This window comes from Ricinus communis, chromosome 4 (genome assembly GCF_019578655.1).
Source record: "Ricinus communis isolate WT05 ecotype wild-type chromosome 4, ASM1957865v1, whole genome shotgun sequence".
Taxonomy (NCBI): domain Eukaryota; kingdom Viridiplantae; phylum Streptophyta; class Magnoliopsida; order Malpighiales; family Euphorbiaceae; genus Ricinus; species Ricinus communis.
The window spans coordinates 30,753,859-30,775,365 of record NC_063259.1 but is presented as its reverse complement, the minus strand read 5'-3'; the positions used below and the strand labels follow the sequence as shown (position 1 = coordinate 30,775,365).

The 21,507-nt window shown below is 33.1% G+C and overlaps 3 protein-coding genes across 4 annotated transcripts; 1 reads left to right on the top strand and 2 right to left on the bottom strand.

The window, feature by feature from the left end:
- Positions 1-305: 305 nt before the first annotated feature.
- Positions 306-9,721, bottom strand: LOC8274467 (low affinity inorganic phosphate transporter 4-like). Its single transcript, XM_015715656.2, has 2 exons — positions 8,206-9,721; positions 306-1,128 (listed from the first exon to the last, which is right to left on the bottom strand). The coding sequence occupies exons 1-2, from the start codon at positions 9,719-9,721 to the stop codon at positions 953-955; spliced, it is 1,692 nt and encodes a 563-aa protein (XP_015571142.2). The 3' UTR covers positions 306-952.
- On the bottom strand, positions 2,130-6,635 carry LOC8281014 (mitochondrial carrier protein MTM1). 2 transcript variants are annotated; one of them, XM_002513547.4, is made up of 10 exons: positions 6,475-6,635; positions 6,040-6,306; positions 5,798-5,887; positions 5,512-5,700; positions 5,247-5,417; positions 4,901-5,003; positions 4,026-4,117; positions 3,729-3,878; positions 3,409-3,467; positions 2,130-2,740 (listed from the first exon to the last, which is right to left on the bottom strand). In XM_002513547.4, the coding sequence occupies exons 2-10, from the start codon at positions 6,301-6,303 to the stop codon at positions 2,608-2,610; spliced, it is 1,251 nt and encodes a 416-aa protein (XP_002513593.1). In that variant the 5' UTR covers positions 6,304-6,306; positions 6,475-6,635; the 3' UTR covers positions 2,130-2,607. The 2 variants fall into 2 exon arrangements, with proteins under 2 accessions (XP_002513593.1, XP_048229198.1); XM_048373241.1 differs by lacking the exon at positions 6,475-6,635 and having other exon boundaries at positions 6,040-6,468.
- Positions 9,722-10,473: 752 nt separating the features above from the next.
- Positions 10,474-12,100, top strand: LOC8274468 (plastid division protein PDV1). Its single transcript, XM_002513549.4, has 2 exons — positions 10,474-11,059; positions 11,232-12,100. The coding sequence occupies exons 1-2, from the start codon at positions 10,760-10,762 to the stop codon at positions 11,745-11,747; spliced, it is 816 nt and encodes a 271-aa protein (XP_002513595.2). The 5' UTR covers positions 10,474-10,759; the 3' UTR covers positions 11,748-12,100.
- The last annotated feature ends 9,407 nt before the right edge of the window (positions 12,101-21,507 follow it).

Sequence of the window (21,507 nt, the reverse complement as noted above, 5' to 3'; positions counted from 1 at the left end):
TTTTTTTTTTTTTTAATTATTCTCTTGCCATTAACTTCTCCTTCAATTTCTGATTTGTTACTCAAAAAAATAAGTATCCATTTTCTTAAGTTTAAATTCAAATTTCTACTAAAATTTTAATTATTCAATTTAAAATATAAGATAGATATTACAAAGATGATACATAATATTCAAAATAAAACTATTAGAAATATCCCTAAAAATTAATAGTGGATTAGGTTCAAAATCTCAACGTTCAAAAATTATATTGCTAGTCTTTATTTGTTTTTCTTTTTTTGTTTTAAGAAAAACATTACTATTCAAACGGCACACAATTTAAGAACTCGAATTCAGAACTTATTAGAAATTCTTTGCTAATTATGCCCTTTGAAATATCTCCTTCACCATTTTATTAAATCAAATATAAATAAAATACAGTAGCTGAAATTAAATCTATTCAAAGGAAAAACATTACCGAAATTAAGAAGTTGCAGGAAAAATATTTCTGTTAAGATTTGAATATTAATTTTGAAACTAAATTAACATTCAAGTAGTAATAGTTTAAAAGTCAAATAATGGTAGCAGTAACGACCACTTACCAAGTAAGAGATATAGTAAAACCAGTCCAACAAAGTTCAATATCGTTTTAGATTTAGTTAAGATATTCTTTTAAAAATTTGAATGCAGCTGCATTTTTTAAATTTGAATTAAATACTTTAATTAAGTTGGAAGAAACACTTATCATTTTATCCACTTGCCTCCGAGTAGGATAGCTTTTATTTAACAAATGAAGAGGAAATAACATTCCATCGTGCTGATTTCTTCTTCAGCTAATTCAGTGCGCATTGGAGCTAATTGCTATAATTAAGCCACATAAAGAAAATGCAGCAGAACAATGGAGAACATCTTCATACAGCAGCAGCTTACGAACAATGAGATTAAGAATCGTGAGTGCGGAGCTGATTAATCACTGTTAACGAATTTGATTTGACAACGATAGAGGGAAAAACCTGAATTCCATGCGGTGGAGACACCATATACAAGACAGGCGTGGCACCTGCCATCTCAACCTCCGACACTTGATGAATAAACTCCCATTGCATACTATTGCATTCGAATTTGGAATGGCAGTTATTTTTGCAAACTTTCCTCAGGCTGAGTTATCCTAGAATGCTTGGAACTTTTACTCAAGAAGTCTCTAGCTAGAGACAAATGCAGTCTTACATCTCCAGGTGCTACATATGCGTACTTTAGAGACAATACAATGATCCAAAATGATAGAAGAAGGTTGCGCCGCCCTACCCACTTTCAGTAAACTAATGACAACTGGCGATCAGAGTGCCTAACTCTCCTTCAAGTTTCTGATCCTATCTGCATTGGTAGCAACAACTTAAGACCCTTTTCTTTTTTCAAGGAAAAATAAATAAATAAACTTTTAACTACCTCCCTGGACAACTTCATATATATATATTTTCATGAAACTATCCAATTTCATGGTGTTTAAAAATAGGCTCACAACTTCTTCTGCGATTCACAATCTGTTCAGAAATACCATCCAAAAGAAACCCTAGTTCTATTTCAGAGAACTAGATGGGCAAGAGTTTTTATTATTTAAACCAGTTTTAATTGCATTATTTCTTTTAAGAACAACTTAATCTAATCAGCGCTATCTAAGGGGAAAGAAGAAATTGATTAGCAGATAAAATAAAATCTACTTTATTTTAATATTTTTTTTCTTTTAAAAGAGATAGAAAGATCAAAAGTAAAAGTAAAGAAAAAGATTAAACGCATATTTCATTTTAATCTAAGAAATATCTCAACTTATTTATTTTTAAATAATATTTAAACCATTTCAGTAATATCTATGCATATTGTGCATATATATTTTATTAAAAAAAGAGTTTAGTAATTTTAAAAAAATAATAATATTTAGCAGTATATTGAATTAAGTCTAACACTAAGCTTCAATCATTTATTAAGTTTTTTTATAATAAATTAGAAATTAAAATGTTAAAATAACTAATTTGCTAAAATTCAAATTTCCAAACATCCATGAAGAAAAGAAAAAACAACTGAGCCTATGTGAAGACTGTCTGACATCGGCCTAACGTAAGGGTTTCACAATTTGTTACAAACTCTTGAAACAGCCATCGAGTCAACTCTGTCCCTTGTACTATTCATTATTTCAAAATCCAAAAGAAAATAATCCCTAACTGCAAAATGATGTACCCACCATCTCGCAGGAACGTTCAGGTTGGCGAGAACCTTCTACAGAAGTGGGTTAGCAAAAAAACTATAGTCCATAATAAGTTTGACAACTGAGATCAAAACTCAGCAAAAACCTAGAAAAGGGGACCTTCCAAAATTTTTTTGCTCCATCAGTATTTTCTATGTAACCAGGAAAACAAAATTGATCGCAAATGATCACAAAGATTTGTCATGCACTTGCAGGCCTAGAGAACACAACCTAACACAGTTAGAACTCTATTTTCTTCTTTGCTCGCAGTATTATTCACAACGTATCCAGGAGCTGCTGCTTCTTCAAAGCCAAGTCTGCTCCTATACCATCTCCAAAAATTGATTTAACAGAGACCAAAAGAGCTCATGAAGCACATCGAACTCCCTTTGTCAGGAAGTTGCATAACGATTATGCAAAACATACTTCACAACTTCATAAAATGAAACCACAATCCCTACTGATGGGCCTGCACGGCCAACACGAGGTCCAACACCTGTGAACAGTGCCTTCATTCCTCCATCTCTGTTCCAAGCAAATACAAAATTGATGTCAGCTATGATGCAAATCCCCAATAATAAATAAATGGATAGGTATGAGTGCTAGTGACACAACAAGATATTTGCACTATTCTGTGATTGCAAGTGAAAAACTTAAGGCCCATTTCACAAACATATCAGATACTTTTTCTTTTTAAGAAAACACCCTTTTGTATGTTTTTGCAACTTTTGCAAAAAGCAAGTAGAAGCATATCAAATTAGAAACAATCAAAGAAGTGGATGGATCATTATTCGTGGAACTTTTGCCAAACAAAACCCAGAAAGCATTCCAAGCTCACAACATAGGATCCTCATGATTCATGCAAACAAATATTCATGCTCCAAAGAGGAAAGTCTTAGTTTTTATCAAGGCCCCCGTGAGGGAGCCACAATATCCAGCTCTAACAAAAAACCAATGCAGAAGTTAGCATGATTGCCGAAAAAGTCTGATCCTTAGTTCCCCAGCTTACAGTTTGTGTACCATGGAAGAAAGTCCATATAACGAGTCCTTTTGTCTCACATGATGAGTAAACATAAAAAGAAAAATGGACGCCATTTAATCAGGTGCTTTGCCTGAGCACGAACCTACATTCAAGAAGCTAACAACTATTTTCCATAACAAAAGAAATTATAGCCATGAAGTAGGAAAGGTACCTCCAAATCTCCATCAACACTTGCCGTGTTGTCATCCTCAATGCCCTAACAGGATCCTTCTGAAAAATCAAGAGAAAGACACCAGACATGTGAAATACTGTCTGTGAATTAAGAAAGAGTATACCAATTTCATTTTCTGCCACATAGTTCAATATAATTCAATTTTTCACCCTATTCATAGTTTTTCTACTGTATCACGCCCTCTTTTTTTCTTTAAAAAATGGTTAAGAAGCAACAGTCAAAGACGCTAGACTGCAAGAGATCATATTGAAAACATCAACCTAAATTCGCATGAAAAGTATGATAGAAGAAGTAAGAACCTCTATCTGTCTTCGAGTTTTGGCCACATCTAGAGGACAGGTAGCAGCAGCAGCAAGACTTCCTGCAACAAAACCAGCAGAAAAATTTGCTCCAAGAATGCTTGCAGCACTAGATTCCTCACCAAGCAAACCTAACAGCCTTCTCCTGATCTATACCCCAGAGAAAAAAAGAAACTGTCATTTCTCAGCAAAATAAATTATTCAACAAGCAAACACTATATCATCTAAATACCATTAACAGAATAAATGAAACATCTATACTCTATTTACAGAACAAGCAGGCAGTTATGTTCTCACTGGCTCAAGAGTTGACCAACAAATGGCAGAGAAGGGAACATCACGAGCAAGCTGGGCCCCCATGCCTGTCCATAATGCTCGATAGCCTCTCACTGCAGCAAGTAAGTTTGTGAGCTACAATAAGGAAATGGTAACTACTTACCAATAATCAACAAGGACAATCGTTAAGCCACAGCCCTTAATTCTCAATTCTAGACATTAATATTTAATGTCACATAAACCTTCATAATTAGTTCATCATTATATCAAATATCAAATATTAATGTGTTTTGAATGCAGTCTTTATCTTCTGCTTTTTCTTGCCAAGAAAAACTAAGCATTGCATTGTGCTAAAACGAAGATCAAATACAACAAATTAGTTTTCCTTATACAGTCATAATGTAGTTTTAGCTACAACCTTTTTCTTCTCAACATTCATTAGTATCAGACCAAGTTCTACAATTAGTTCTGTCTTGTACCAACAAAAAAAAAAAAAAAAACAGTTTTGGGATATCATCCTTCTTTTTTCTGTTCTTCCAAATGCAACCTTACTTCAATCAAGTATGAAATAGCTTTCCGTAGTTATCTTGCAAACGGCACATAACCATCTTTTAAAAGCTAAACCCAACCAGCAGAGAAGAGACAGAATTTGTATTACCAAGCAGAGGCACTCATTGTCCCTAAACTTAAAAGACTCCCTCAGTTGGACATCCAACCAAGATAGACGAGCAGCATAGATCTCTAAAGGTTCAGTTATGATAAAATTATTGTTTAGGGGAATCCAGTTCTCTTGCCGATTCAATTATTCATAATGCTGGACTTCCCGAAATAGTTTTCCTTATTCATTCCAAAAGGTGCAAAGATTCTAAAGTGTGCCAAAGAATGAATCAACTTACAGTTGTGTTGAATGTTATCTGTGCCCCTAACATGGGAGAGGACCTCCAGAAGAGTTTTCAAAACCCCAGGAGGTTTCATGCCACTTTGGACTGCTTTAAATGCCTACACTTGTAACAGCATGTTCAAATAAGAAGCCACCCAAAAATGAAAAAATCAGAGAGAGAATTAAAAGGTGAAAAAAGATGCCTCCAAACCAATGATTATGAAATCAGTTTTTATCATTCATATTTCTTATATTGGACTTGAACATATAACCACAATAATGAACTTATAATTGTGCTATTTGTATTTCGCAATATTTATAGTGTCACACTGGATCAATGTATATCAAATATCTCGGCCCACCTGCATGCGAGTTCTTGCAAGTTCAATTGGGTAGCAAGTTGCACAAGCTAAAGAACGTGCCAGTGCACCTGCTAGTAAAGGCACATATGGTGTTGCACCAGGAACTTTCTGAGAGGTAAATTCCTCCATCAAGTTGCGAAAAACATCATAGCATGGTAGGTAAATTCCCACCTAAATTGACATAAATTAGAAGGATTGTCAGTAAAAGCTGACACAGTACACAGTCCTGACACATAACAAGTTGACAATGGATTAAGAAATTTACCGTTGGTACAGCCAAAGCAAGACCAGCATTTGTTCCTCTCCATAGCCTAGCAAATCCTTCCTGGCGTATGATTTTGTAGAAAACATCTAGAGTTCCTTTGTACTGAAAACAATCAGGAGGACAAATAGAAACAGTTCCATGAACTCCAGCACGGGCACATGATGGTGAACACCTCAAATCAGCAAACATCTGAGACCAATACATAGCATATGCACATTGCACAGTTAATTAAAAGACAGAATAGAACACAAAGAGGCAATTACCAAATACAAGAGAGAGTATATACCATATTTGGCCCAAAGTATGCCATTCGACTAACAATGTTACTTAAGGGATGGGAGTAAGGAACTCCTGCTGCCTGCGCTTGCAATCTTGTCTGCAAATTGAGTAAAATGAAGATAAGTTCTCTTCACGTTCATAACAAAATTGCAATCATCAATAATATGTCAATTGCACCAATCAAACATATAACAAAAACACACAGCAACAACATGGACAAACATATATATACATATGATTATCGATTACCTTGGCAACATCAAGAGGATTAACTAGAATTGCTGATAGAAAGGCCGCACCAGCAGCAGAGAAAGCTCTTTCACCAAACCCTAATTTCCAGTCAGGTTTACTATTATTTGATTGGTGAGGCTCATGAGCATAGATTCCAGGCTCCTTTCCATCTATAACCACCGATTCCGACATCAATAGATCGTGACCGTTTATTTCTTCTACTTTTGAGGCCTCCTCCGTAATACTCACCCATGGATTCTGAGTCCGCTCTGTGTCTACCATCACCTTTGATTAAAAACCGACCAAAGAGATTATTGTTAGTTAATCTGAAATAAATAAATAAGAGGTTTTCTTTACTTGACGAATCGAATAATAATATTAAGAAAGTAATAAAGCATTTTTCATTTATGTCCTGGTTCCTTGGAGAAGAGGGAAAGCAGAAAAAACTCTTACCACAAGCAAAAAAAATAGCAACGCTTCTAGAACTAGGGCCACGTTTGTGAAGTTATTTTTGTGGTGATTTTGATTTGTTAAAGGAAATCACTAATTCCACTGACTTTTTGGCTAGAACCAGAATTAAATGGCAAGAGCTAATTTCAGTGAAATTAGGGCTTAGCAAACAGGGCCTAGGGCTGGCCGTTAGTTATGTTCTAGGGCCTTTCTATGGCGCGACTATCGGCGTGGAAACCAGTGCACTAGACAGCTGGAATGTATTTGCCCCATTAAATATTTTATTTTTTTGAATAAGATTAATTTTTTTTTTCATATTTTACTTTTTAGGAATTGTGGTAGAGTACTACCGTTATAAATTTACTTTTAAATTATGAATTATTAACTAATATTATTTTATATAATTTATTTATGTTATATATTTTTCTATTAATATAGATTATTAATAAATTTATATAATTTTTAATTATTTTTAAATTAAAATTATATAGTTAAATTTTATAATTACTACATACTACTAATTAAGTTTTAAAAATAAATAAACTATTTTAAAAATAAAATTATATATTTAATTGATGAATAATTAAATACTATATATAATTGATTAATTTATTATTTAATTATATTAATGAATAATTAAAATTAAAATAATATCAATAGTTATAAATTTATATGGTACCATATACTTGTGATATATTAGAATAATCCGCTATTTAGATCATTTTATTTTATATAAATAGATTAGCCTTGTTTGCTTATTTACGTAATCTTATCATTAGTACTTTTACCTTTAAATATAAATAGAAAACGACAAAAATGTGTTGATCACAAAAATATAAATATAATATTATATATATGTATATATATTAATTGATATATATATTAAATTTAAATAAAATTTTAATATTGATAATTTTATTCTCAAATTATAAATTGAGTTAAAAATGAAATTAAATTATATAAAATTGGTTAAACGTACAAATATTTTAACATATTATACTCTTCGTTAAACTATGTTATATAAATAATAATCTACAAATCTTCAAATGATATAGTGTGCTTATATAATTGTTAAAAAATAATCATGTAATTCGCGCTAGTTAATTAAATGATTTTATAAACTAATTAAACTTTTCTAATATAAGTTTTTATATATTTGCACATTTCACTGTTATTATTATTATTATTATTTTAATAAAAATAATAATAATAATTAAATTTACAGATAGAATTTAATGGAAATTTAATATATAATACTTAAAAATAATAATAAATTAAATATTTTAAATGTTCTTTTTAAAAAGATTTTAGTATTTTAAATTTTATTAGTGTAATAATATAAAAATTATTTTAGAAATTATTGATTAATCAATTTTTAGTATTACATAAAATAATATTGTAGATATAATTATAAATTATTATTTTTTAAAATTAAAAGTTATCACATAATTTAATAATTTATTATACCTAATTATATTGTATTTGGATAATAAGAGTTTTTAATTATGGTAATATAGTAAAAATAAAACTATAGAGGGTTGAACAGTTTTCGGTTATTATTATTTATAAAATTTAATAATAAAAATTAAATAAATTAAAATCAACAGTATTTGTGCTTAAACAATGTTATTATAATTCTGTTATACTCTATACGCCACCAAGCAAATTAGCCCATTTATCGTTTTCATATCGTTATTGCAGGTTCACCAACTTTACGGCTCTGATTTTGGCTACCATCTTCTCCTGATATCTCCTCCAAAGACCGCCCTTTAGTCTCAGAAAGCAAGAACGAACAACAAAATCCTAACATATTTGTGAAGGCCAAAACCATCAAAACATGTTTTATTTTTGATACCTTTTCATCTAAGGTATACGATTGAACCACAAATGCCCCGACCATGGCTCCAGCCTTTCCTGCTGCTGCGCTTAATGCATGACATGTTGATCTTAATCTAGTAGGAAATAACTCTGCCGGAAGAACAAACGTTGTGCTATTCGGTCCGAAATTCGCAAAGAAGAACGTTAGACCATACAAAAGTGCAAATAACCATTTATTACGATCTTTAAGATAGTCATATTCGATGCCCATAACTAGCATAAACACAGACATCATGAAGAATCCAATGAGTTGGATCGTGACCCGGCCAAGAGTTTCAATATAAGCAACGGTGAACCAGTAACCAGGGAATGTTCCAACCAATGCAACGACGAACATGGCTCGCGAGGTTTCATAGACCTCCTGTATGGCATTCACTTCAACTGATTTTTTCACTAATCCTATTGCCGGATATATATCCTTTTGGGTTAGGTTTTGACTGTAAAAGGCTATGTCTAGCAAGAACCATGTACTCATTGTACCTATCAAATGAAGCCCATGTCGCCTATAAAACTCGTTAGAAAGCAATAGGTAGTTATTGGCAGCCTTAAACTGCGATAACTTTTCTTCTTCTTCTTGGATTTCAATCTCAAGAACCTTTCCCATGTCAATGGCAGCTTGTTTAGCATTCCCTCGAACAAGAGCCGTGTAACGACCTGTTTCAGGCATCTTCATACGCCAATAGTATGTTAAAGCAGCAGGCAATGCGCCAAGCATTAGCACGATTCGCCAAAGAAAATCAGCTTGGGGCTGTGTTGATAGGATTGGCTCCTCATTGAAAGGCTTAGCATCATAGTTACTGAGAAAAAGTTTAGAAAGAGTCATTGAAACTAAGCCAGCAAAAATAATCCCAACACCTTGCATGGCAAAAACAGCAGCTATAAACCTTCCTCGAGTTTTCTTATTTGCATACTCGCACATAATCGTAGCAGAAAGAGGATAATCTCCACCTATGCCAAATCCTAGCCAAAATCTAAAGAAACAAAGACAACCTATCACAGATTTGGCACTGTGTCCAAATGAGATACCCGAAAATAAGGCACAAATGACCATGAGAATAAGAGTAACCCCATATACCTTTTTGCGACCTAGCTTGTCTCCGAGCCAACCAAAGGCCAGTTGGCCACTTAGGGTTCCAACTAAAGCTACACCAGTCACCACGTTGTTGACCTCTGTAGGAAGCTCGCCAGGCGTTCCTTTGGTTGGATCAAAGTAGTAAAGGCGGCCTAAGAGTTTGGAGACAGTGGAGATGCAAAAGAGATCATATGCATCAGTAAAAAATCCCATTCCAGCAATAACAATGGCAGTGATATGGTACCATTGAGTTCTCGCTGTATCTAATGCGTTTAGTAGTGCTAGGCCATTTGAGGCCATTATTCTTCTTCTTTAGTGCAGGCTTCGATTTCCCATTTTTATATATAATCGGCAATCGTAAAAGTGATGAAATCTTTTATTAAAATGATGATCAGCAAGAATGATAAATGAAAGTGATGGTACGTTGATCACTAGGCTCAGGGGGAACAGCAAGAATTGTGTAAGGAATATCCTGGACATTCTAGGTGCATAGCTAGGTAAGGAATATAGGGACATGCCTTATGCCGATTTAATTAAATTGATTTATGTTTTGTTGCTAGTAGCTGCTTGTGGGACTAATCGCCTAGCCAGCTTATTATTAAAAATGGCTGATGGCTATAAAAGTTTAGGACAGAAAGAAAATGTTGAAATTTACAAGCCTGAACAGAGATCAAACCAAGAAATAAAATTAATTAAAACTCTCACGGTGTACACACAGGGTACACTTGCATTTATATATATTTTGATTAGCAAACGTACGATATTGAATTAATGTATTTAGTGAAGAGCATGGCATGTCTTTAGATATGAACTGTAACTTTTGGTTTATGTGGGCTTTTCTCAACTCTGGGGTCGCATTCATCAATTAGTTCTTCTCCAATTTTATTTCAATCAAAATTTCCATGATTTCAGTTCCAAGGACAATCTCTATGCATTCAAAAACAAAAGATAAATAATGGCATGACAAACCCACGAAAGTTTTGCTTCTTTGCATCTGATCTGAAAATAAATATAATAATAATAAAAACTTTGATGTATTCTATCAAAGTTTTGGTATTTTTAGCGGTAGAAGGGGAAGAACTTGAGAGAGAGAGGGAAGTTTTGTTCAATGAGAAAGTTAATTGAAATGGCTAATTATTTAAGGATATTATATTAAAGCCAATTTTGAATTCTTTTGGTCCCTTTATTACAGACTTCGATCCACAGCCACAGCCACAGCCACAAAAAGAGTAAAAAGTAAAAGTTAACCGCAAGTGACAGTGAAAAAAAAAAAAAAGCGCTCTATGCGACGAACAAAGATTTTTCCCTCCCTGTTTCAGTCGCCACTTTCCTAAGGATATGATAATGGAGATGGAAGAAATTGAAGCTGTTCTCGAGAAAATTTGGGACCTTCACGACAAATTAAGCGACACTATTCACTCAATTTCGCGTATACACTTCCTCAATTCCATCAAAACCCTAAAACAATCCGACAAGAAGAAACCCTACAACGACGCCGTTGAGGATAACCGTCCCGGCTTTGTCTTCTTCAAGGACTTCCGCGTTGACGATAATGATTCCGCGATTCAAGAGGCTAAGAGTCTCAACTCTATCAGGACCGCTCTCGAAAACCTCGAGGATCAGTTGGAGTTCTTCCATGTAAGCCCCTAATTTCTCTTAGGTTTCCTTTTTTATTTCATCAGTGCTTTGATTGATTGCAATTAGATCTAACTGATTTCTGCTAGGTTCTAATGGACGTTTATTGTGTTATTAATTCATTAGATGCATAGTCTGAGATTGATTTGGACATATTTAATGTTGTGTATTGTAGACCGTACAAATACAACAGCGGGCAGAGAGAGATGCTGCAATTGCTCGATTAGAACAGAGCAGGGTTGTTCTTGCAATGAGATTATCTGAACATCATGGTAAGAAGTACAAAGTCATTGAAGAAGCTCTATCTTTTGTAGGTGATGTTCATGATGCGAACCTCTTTGTTTCTCCCGAGAACCTTTATGCTTCATCTCATAATGTGTCTGGTGAGAATCTTGTTAGGCGCGAAGAGAAAGGGTCTAGTATAATGATCAAAGTTCTTATTTCAAGTTTCGAATTTGTGAAGAAATCATTTCAATTGAATGGTGTTGGTGGGTTGCTTGGCAATGCTGCTTTATTTGCCGTTAGTATGATTGCATTTCTCCATCTGCAGCAGGGAGCTCATAAGGAGCTTCCGTACAATCACGAAGAAGTCATTTATAGCAATAGAAATGTGAGGAAAGCTTCTCGGGAAGAAGAGTCCCCATTCATCTCTGATTTAAATCACTTGGACGTAATGTTGGCTAGGGGTTGAAGATTTTCTACTGGGAAGCCATGCTGTTTTTATGTATCAACAAGTTCGCGATCACTTTCCACGAAATCTGGAGAGTTAGCATGATGTGGTATCGACTTTAGACTGTCGCCTAGATATTGAGATGCAGTCTCTTGTTGGATAAGAATGGATTTGAGGTTCTGATAGTAGTGTCAGGTTAGGATTCTTAATAAGCTTTCGATTGCCCCCTTGAGTTGAATGTGCATACGCCAAATTTGTATTTGTCAAGCAGTTTTTTGTGCACAAATATTTGTGATGGCATGCAATTGCTCAAGTTTCTACTGTCGCAGATTGGTTTGGTTTGTGCAAAATCCATATAGCATCTTGCCCCTTAAGCCTAGAACTTGTTCTTTTGGCCATTTGCATCACATCTTGCCCCTTGAGCCTTTTGTTCTCTTTCTGAAGTCGTTATGCAAAGCAAAGAGACTCGAGTTAACATCTTTATAGTCAGGAATTGCTTCTCTTTGTTTGTCATGAACGGCAAACTAAAATATTAAAGATAATGAATGAAACATCTCTATATATATCGGAGATTGCTTCTCTTTGTTTCTCATGAACTTGAAGCTAAAACGGAAAAATAAAAAATCATGCCTGTAAAGCAAGCCAAGGGGAATTAATAGACTGTTCATAGAAATTCTTCTAAATTAACTAATACTAGGTTAGGATTGAGATGAAAATAGGAGGCTTAATCATAAGGAGTCCCCTTGTATTGATGGCCAAGATATTATATGGAGGAGCTGGAAGTTTGATAGCGAGTCAAACCATATAAGTTTTAGACCGACGATGGGCCGAAGAGATTAGGCCTGTAGAATGGAAGATGTATCTACAGCTATGGCCCTTTCTGAACATATTGGTCTGGTAGTTCTCCTTTGGGCGGGATCATATCGCTAATTAACTGGCTAGAAAACGTTAATGGGTTTTGCGCATTCTTGCGTGGGCTTTAAATCTCAAACATCATTACCCATGTAGAGGTAGAACTGAGATGAGAGTGGTGTTGTAGAGCCAAGCTGCAAACAATAGTCAAATCAAAATGCTTTAATTCTAACTAGTTAGACCAACTTTTGGTAGTTCGCTGAACCAAGTCCGCAAGTATGTTTCACAACCCAACTTGCATTTGCATCCATCACTTTCTTATAGACTTAGAATGCCAACAATATAATATATTGAGATTTGAATTTCACTATCCAGCCCTTCTCAAAGATTTCACATGTAGCCTGAAAATTGGGGAGAGGAATGAAAAAGTTAAGATTTTGTCAAAATAACTTGGCTTGAACTTAAAACTGGTTTTGCATGCGTGGCCTTTCCTAAACATTCTAATTCTAACGTGCGAAATTCAACAATTCCAACTATCGCGCCGCTCGTGTTCCTTAGCGGCAACCGCAGATACTGGATAATTTGTTTGGGTTGATGTTAAACTCAATTATGCTAAAAGTATTACTAAATAAAAAGGCCAACTACGTAATAGAAGGAAGAAGATGACAAATTACAAAACCGCAGTTAAAAGGAATGTCGGAAAGTTATGTATTTGTTTAGGCAATTATCAGTTTGCTTTTGATCATATAAATATACGTATAGGAAACAGAAGGCAAAACCCAAAAAGTTAAAGTTTGAACGCATAATTAAGCCTATAATTTGAAGCAGCTCCTTTGACTTGCAATTGGATGCATGTAAAAGGCCTTTTTCCCAATCAAGAAGCACAAACGGATTTATACCTTTAGAATTTGAGAGGACAAGTGAGAAACATGCTTCTCTCTCTTGTCTCCAACATTAATATTTGTGTATTTCTTATTAATAATTTTTATCTTGCTGTAATCCTAAGTGGGACATCGCATTTCGTGTTTTCGGTGTTGAATTTTTCTACTGGTCAACTTTTCTCTTAAATTCTAATTTGTTTGTTGCTAACATATTTTCTCATTTTAATAGCACTAATACTAACTCAGTCAGCTTGTCTTCCTCTTCCATATTAGATGGACGTCTGTTTTTGTCCTTATCTTCTTTTTATATCATATATTGTTTTTCAATTGTTAACAAAGTTGTGCTCAATTAAAAATGCAGTGCAGTTAAAACCTTTTCCGATAGCAAAATTTAGTGCTTTAAATTAAGGAATTAATCTTGATACTACATTTAATGGGAATTTATAAAATAGAAGAGAGCCACATAATTAAAAAGCGAAATGAATGATGAACCCCAAAAAGAAAAAACCTCGTCTCATAATATTTCCTTTAGCTAATAGCTTGATGATGTTTTAATTATGATGCTCATTCTCAAAATATTCTTATCTAATTAGTAAATTAAAACACCAAATAATTATTATTTTAATATTCACTTTCTTTTCATTTTATACTCTCTAATTGGTAGACAAGTCTTTTATTAAACAATGCATGCATTATGATGTATGGCCATTTTCTTTATGATAATAACACTTAAAAATATTTCCTTACAAATTCAACCACCAACACCTCAACCATTTCAGCAGAAATGACAACAAAAGAATCATAGTATTGTGGCAATATTATATAGATAAATGTTTGTTGTTTCAGAGATAAAGCCAGGCATGAGGCACTCCTTTGGTGCTAAATAAAGCCCCACAGCAGGAAACATAGATTTTAATTTTTACATTTTTAAATTGATTTATGTGTCAAATCCTTGCTGTAAAGGAATGGAAGATGCAACTTGTGTAAACATTTTGAGAGGAAATTATTTTGCACAATTCCATAAGGACCCACAATTAGCTTTTGATGAAATAAAAAGATTACTTGCTATTCCACATATAATCTTCTGCCCTCGAATTGCTGAAGCAAAAGCAGTATACAAACAAAACCCAATTTTTCAAAAAAAGAAAAAGAAAATTCAAACATCTTCACATTCCTTTTTCTTGACAGCAGGTGAAAACTGAACCTTTCATTCCATTTTCTACCGTCGGATACGTATGATTTCTGACTTACAAAGTTGTAAAACCACGTGTTCAATGATGAACCGTGTTGACCTCTTTTATTACTGTTCGCCACGTGGGTAAAGCAAAACTTGACTGTGATCAGGTGCAGTAGCTCCCATCTTGAGTTCACGTGCCTCAACATCCGATTGTCTTTCGTTGCGCCTTGAATCCCTCGGGCCCACCTCAGTGGCAAGAAAAAGTCTGAATCGCATGTGCATGGGGCTCAGGATTAGAAAACCGAGGTTTTGATTTTGTGGGGCCCGATCTAGAGATTTGACGGTCATCGTATAGCGACACGTGGGTGATAATTGTCCAACACTTGATTAGTCAAAACTTTTAATGAGATGAGATCGTTGAGCTAAAATTTGCTATGATTAGCACTAATTAATCATGATTTGAGAAGATTTATGAAATTTCTTACCGGGCCCAAACGGGTTGGTGGGCCAGATGTTACCATTGTGTATAATCCACTTTCTATTCGGTGCATTAATTTTGGTGGGCAAATCGTCCCACTTGTAAAACAGTTTGATAAATACAGTAAAATAAACTGAAATGGAGAGATCATTTTACACTGTAGTAAATAAAAAAAATGATATATGTATTTTAATTTAAATAATACATATTAATATTTTATAAAATAAGTGAACAGCTGCAGAATTTTTCAAGATAACTGTTTTCTTCTTCTGAAGTTGTTACCGACTTTCAGCTGTGTATTGGTAGAAGCCAAATAATTTACACACATTTGTCACATCTTGAAAGCCAAGTGAAATTGAAAGAAAAAAACTTGTCCCATCTGAATTATATCTTCAATGTAATAGCATTTCGTGGGTTAATCGTAGATCTACTTTTTGTACAAGCTGTAATCAAGATTTTTACTAATTGCACCATTCCCAGTATGTTTGTTGGTAGTGAACCACTCACACAGTTCATGAAAGCTGATGTATTTAGACTGCTAAAAGATTTCTATTTCTATCAATACAGTAACTGGTATAGTCTGATAGAAATAATTTGATGACTTTAAATTATATCTATATTTTACTTGGAACTTTTAAAACTAGCTGGGCTACAATTCACAGTAGAAGTATTTATCAAAAGAACATTGTTTTTAGAACTGCCCATGATAATATTGACACTTGATTACAGCCCTTTTCAGAATTTAATCATAAAGTCCCAATATTTGATATTACATTAAAACCGTCAAATGAATACACAAAATACTAAAACCCTTGTGACATATCACAGTCTAAATAATTCCATCTCCTATATTCTTTTTTTCAAAAAGGAACTAACTAGTCCTCGACAGTTTAATTATGCCAATAATGTGATCATTCCATATAATTTTATTTTGTTAGTTTAAAGTATAATTTGCGTATCAAAAGGAAAAAGAAGAAAAAGAAGATGTCATTGGGAAGTGGATGTAAGAACATTAGGTGGTCGTGATTTAGTGGTAGCGGGGACCAGGAAAGAATAAATGAATAAAAAGGCATTGGAGAAAACAAAGTTAGGAGAAAAAAAGAAAAAAAAAGAAAGAAACAAGGAAAAACAAGTGAAAAACAAAAGCGGTTCAGGTGTTGTCGCTGTTCAATAAATTTGGTTAGCAACATATAGCTGCATAGTGCAGAAGACTATACAAATACATACATGCAACTTGGCTACCATTACTAATTATGATCTCTCTTCTCTTTTCCCTCTCAGTCTGCAAAACTCAACTTTCTTTTCCTTTTCTAGCCGTTCTTCTCTAACTTATATAAACAGTCCCCCACCCCCTCTATTCCCCAGCTACCTACACCTGGATGTCCAGTTTTTTACTCTATAGAATGCTTATGCATCTTACTCAAATGGGACAAGTTACAGAGAACGAAAACATCTCAAGTATTTGAACTGGTTTTGCTCAGTTCTCATGAGTTTATGAATCGGGTGATTAATTAATTAATTAATTGGGTATTTACTTTACGTATGTGTATAATGATATTATTTTCAGTTGGTTTTGATGATATAAATATTATGTCACACAAAATACTTTGCAACGAAGCTATGAAATGTAATTGGAAGGCTAATGATAAGGTGACAATTTTGGTTTTGATTGATGAGGTAAGAGATATATCAGAAGTGTGTGCCCCTGCGGCTTCTCTCTCTCTATCTCTCTCTCTCTCTCTCTATATATATATATATATATATGAATCTTACATCTTCATCAAACATTAATACTCTATACACAGTACAGTTGTATTTATGCACAGAATTTATAGTTTTATTACTGCCTGCGCTAGCTATTTGCCTTTGTATTTTCCCACTTTTTTTTTTGGGGTTTTGTTGTTTGTAATGGCTGTTTTCTTACATATATAAATATACATATAATATGCATCATCCAAAACGTAATAACATTTTTTGGCCTTTTTGTGAGACGGTTTCTAATTCAAATGAGTGTACTGCTGCTGTGGCTTTAGCAGAAATTTAGTTTGTTTTTTTATTATTAGTTCTTGAATTGTATCTTTCAAGAAATAAAGTGTTGAAATCTTTTGCAATATATATCTTATCTCTTTATGCAACTATTTATAGTATTATTAGCAGCAGTTAATGCCTTAGGTTCTTAGAATGAGAGGTTATATTATATGTATTATACGATGAACTTGAAGCACTGCAGTGCAATTTGCAGCAATTAATTAGCTAGCTCGGGCTACGCCAAAAAGAAACCTTCACGTAGCCTTCTCAAGTTAGAGAAGAAAAGGGTCTATATTCATTTCATTATTATAAAATGTAATGGCAAGTGAACAATTATAGAGAAGTTAACATCGATGGTGCAGCATTTCTTTTACCCAGAAATTGCAGTCGTCTCTCTTTATATTTTGGCAAAAAGTAGGCAGTTAAGATTATTATTATTATTAGACCAACTTGCACGTAATTTTTATTAGAAACTATATATAGATTTAAACAAAATCTCACGTGAAGGGAAGCATGATGAAACGGGAAACAGAAAGATGAATGAAACATAATGTAATATTATAATAAAATGTTTTCTGAAATGTAATCGCAATGATACTGTGATGATTTTATGGTCCTTTTGTCCTAACAATATACAACCACTTGCCAGTCTGTATTGAGTTTCTTTCTATGGGCACCAGGATATATATATATTGTATAAGTAATTTTATTTTTCCTGTGAATCTGTGCTGAGACAAGTTCATCAATTCTTGTGCATTATTATCATGCATCCTTTGTTCTCCTGCTTGTTCAACATACATCTCCACACAATTAAAATCAAATAAATCATTAGAACTTATCTTAATCCGAATTACATTTCTACTTTTATTGCTATGGATGAATTCTACTAAAATTAAGCTCAAAGAGTTCCATTTAAAATGTTTCTATTAATTTTTCATCCACACGACTCCTTATTACAAATGGGTAAATCAAATGGATGACACTAAACTATAATATTTCAAACAAAACAAATATGTCATTTATTTAATTTTTAAAATTATATTCAATAAACACTAAATTTCTAATATGATACCAGACAAGTGTTTGATTTCTCTACTTCATATTTCTGACCTTGAAAAATTCTCGCATGACCTAAATGTATGTATAATATTATAAATATATAATAATTAAAATGATAAAAAATAAATCAAGAACGTATAAACGAGACGGTAAGAATTTCTTTCCTTTTAGTTTAACTAAGATTTTAATCTCCAATTTTGAATATGCAGCTGCGTTAGAATTCTTGATATAGTGTTTTGTTACTTATAAAAGTCCTGATCACTCTATATTAATTCCAGCTATATATATAGAAAAATAATTAATTAAAAGATGAATATTTCAATTTTGAGACTCTTTAATAGTCGGGCATGCAAGAAAGGTATGAACTTGTTGTTTCTGTTCCACTATCTACTTAAGAAAGAAAAGAGAAATTGAAAAATGGGAATCCATATTACGCAGGCAAATGAGCGTATATATATACATGTGGATTTTTCAGATTGAGTTGATTGCGCATAAAATACAATATGGTGTCATTTACATAGCTGTTTTTTACGGTTAGCGTAAAACATCATGGACCAACATAAAAAGCCAAAACAAATAATTCAGGAACTCGAGTTCGTTCATATATTATTTATTTCGTGTTTTCCCAATAGGAGATTACACCAAATTTCCATGCCATTGATAGGTAAAAAAAGGTTCAGCCTCAGGAATCAACTGGCAGGGAGAGCAATGGTGGGAACTGGCACAAAACGACAACATAAGAAGACCGTTTCTATGTGTGGGTTTTAGTCTGCATCAATGGACATTGAAGATTAGTTATGCATGCATTAATGAAGGCTTTTTCTTTACACATTGCGCCGCCGTTTTTGACTTTTTTCTTTTCTGCTTGCTGGTGCTTTTGACAGTCGACTTCGTTTGGTTTACTTTTAAAACGTTATAAATTGGCCATAAATGATTTTCTTTTTCTTTTTTTCACTCTAACAGGAAATTTTCCGTGCTTTGCTAGTAAACAAACAGTATCCGTATTCAGTACTGTCGGAGACGAAGATTATTAAAGCAAGCAAATGATTCCCTTACAAGAAATGGAAACTTTCACCTGCTTCAACAAATTCAGTAAAAACAAACTCAGGAAAGTAAAAAAATTTAAAAATTCAAACTACACATTCATCTGGTATTCATGAAAATTCAATAAAACTGTGAGAGTGATATATTAAGGATAATTTTTGTATCAAATTCAAAATATCTCAAATTCTGATCAGTGAAAATATTGACCAGGTCAACTCCTTTAAATGAAATCTTTTTGATTTTTAAAATAAAAAAACTACCTTACTGAGCCAAACATTTGATCTCTTTCCAATTTTAATGGGGAAAAAGAAAAGACAGGAGAAGATCATAGAATTAGAAGTGGGTATTGGCAGTTAATTATTAAATGTTAATTATAGCTTCAGCTGCCTATAAAAGGAGTTTACTATATTTAGTGTTGAAGAAAAGAATTTAAGATCTAATAACTAAAATGAAAATAGAAAAAGGTGTGTCCACTTAAGAATTAGAATTCTCATGTTATACACAAAAGGATATTTAGTATTACTCAATAGAGTCTCATAGATACGAAATCAACCAATCCATGACTAAACGACATTCCTACCTATAAACAAAAATAGCAACCACGTGTGTGAAATCAACACGAACAAAAGCCACAACGAGCTTCACATTTTAATTCAAGTGGACAGGGGTCGCTCCTAGCATCCGAAACACGACCCGTCTTTGACCTTCTTTTTTTTTAATTTAAATTTGACCCCTAATTCTTTTTAAATAAGAATTTAAGTCCTTATTTATTCGAAAATACACTTTCTTAATTCAAATTAATTAAACTTAGCATTTTGTTGTAACTGCACCCTAATTTTCAGAATATGTATTTAACACTTTTCCAATTTATCCATCATTCGTTCACCGCATATAACTGGGAAAATATTAAACTTTTAAATAGTCATTTTTTAAGACCTTTTATTCTATAATGAGGTCTCAAAATCAAGAATTTTAGCATTAAATAATGAAAAAAAAAAAAAGCAGTGAAAGCGTTCTCTGTAAATCTCTAATATATATCACATAAAAGTAAGAAAAACAGAACAAAAGAAGAAAGAAAAGGCTGAAGGTATCCTCTCTGGCCAAAAAATCATTCGGTTCAGTGCATTTATCACTTACATTTTTAGTATTGTCAAACTCGTCAAATACGAAATCTGTCCCAAACTAATATCTTTTCGTTTAATTTCAATTTGCCAACTAAGATAAATCTTAACTATTTTCCAATTATCGGATCGTGAGAGAGATCGCTGAGATGTAATTATTTTATTAATTGAAAAATCAAGTTTTAGGAATATTAATTAGAAAAACACTCAAGTGGAGTTTACCCCGTAGCACAATCATGGATAAATATTTCTTATCGCCCTATGTGTACGTTGATTGCTGACCGTGTGGAAGGCGCCTCAGTGGGATTCCTAATCAAATTTGTCTTCCCTGTTTCTTTTTTGCTTATATTTTAATTTGGTGCTTCATAAGATATCTCACATTTGCAACTCTGTTGATGCTCAAACAGTAAAAAAAAAAAAATAAAATGAAGATTTTGAATAATCATATGGTCTGAGACATAATTATGATGACTTTTCGATAACCATGTTATATATGTTTTCTTGATTAACAGCGAAGCAACTACCTCTGAATATATATATCTTTCTTTTTTCTTTTTTTTTCCCCTCAGTCTCAGTTAAGTTAGATAGATACCCTCCAATGACAATGCCTCTGTGGGTCCTATTTCCTATGATTTATATGGTTTTTAACATTTGCCATAATAATGATACAATTTATTGGATTTTGCTAATTATAAAAAAAAAAAAAAAAAGCTTCCAATTAAATGAATTAGTCTGAGAATTGCAATAATTAAAAGAAAAAAATTGAAATTTTAGTCTAAAATACAAATAATTAAACAGTTGACCAACAGAAGAAAACACACAGATACTTTCATGTGGTTATAGAAATAATTGGAAGGAGTTGTAAGATTTAAATGCTGTGCTCTGCTTTCTTTGAGTAAGGTGGAAGGAAGAAGGATATGCAGCGACAGCATATATGACTGATGGACCCTAAACATATATTCTTCATCAATTTTTGAATCAAATTTTTCATTGTAATCCACGAAATGAGAGCGAAGGTTCATTATTGGCTTTAGGGTTTGTTTAAACAGAGAGCTTAATTAACTTCTCTCTATATTCATTTAAATATGTTTGCCATTTTCTGCTATCTTTTCTCTCCTTTTTATTACTTTCTTACAGTTTC

Bases quoted from the DNA above. Each gene is read 5' to 3' on its own strand.
- LOC8281014 (XM_002513547.4), bottom strand. From the start codon at position 6,303: ATGGTAGACACAGAGCGGACTCAGAATCCATGGGTGAGTATTACGGAG. The intron at 5,888-6,039 runs GTAATCGATAAT...CTCAATTTGCAG, and splicing joins ATCCTCTTGATGTTGCCAAG to ACAAGATTGCAAGCGCAGGC. The intron at 3,468-3,728 runs GTTCTTACTTCT...TTGATTTTTCAG, and splicing joins AAACTCGAAGACAGATAGAG to AAGGATCCTGTTAGGGCATT.
- LOC8274467 (XM_015715656.2), bottom strand. From the start codon at position 9,721: ATGGCCTCAAATGGCCTAGCACTACTAAACGCATTAGATACAGCGAGA. The intron at 1,129-8,205 runs GTAGCCAAAATC...ACTCAGCCTGAG, and splicing joins GGAGATATCAGGAGAAGATG to GAAAGTTTGCAAAAATAACT.
- LOC8274468 (XM_002513549.4), top strand. From the start codon at position 10,760: ATGATAATGGAGATGGAAGAAATTGAAGCTGTTCTCGAGAAAATTTGG. The intron at 11,060-11,231 runs GTAAGCCCCTAA...TGTGTATTGTAG, and splicing joins ATCAGTTGGAGTTCTTCCAT to ACCGTACAAATACAACAGCG.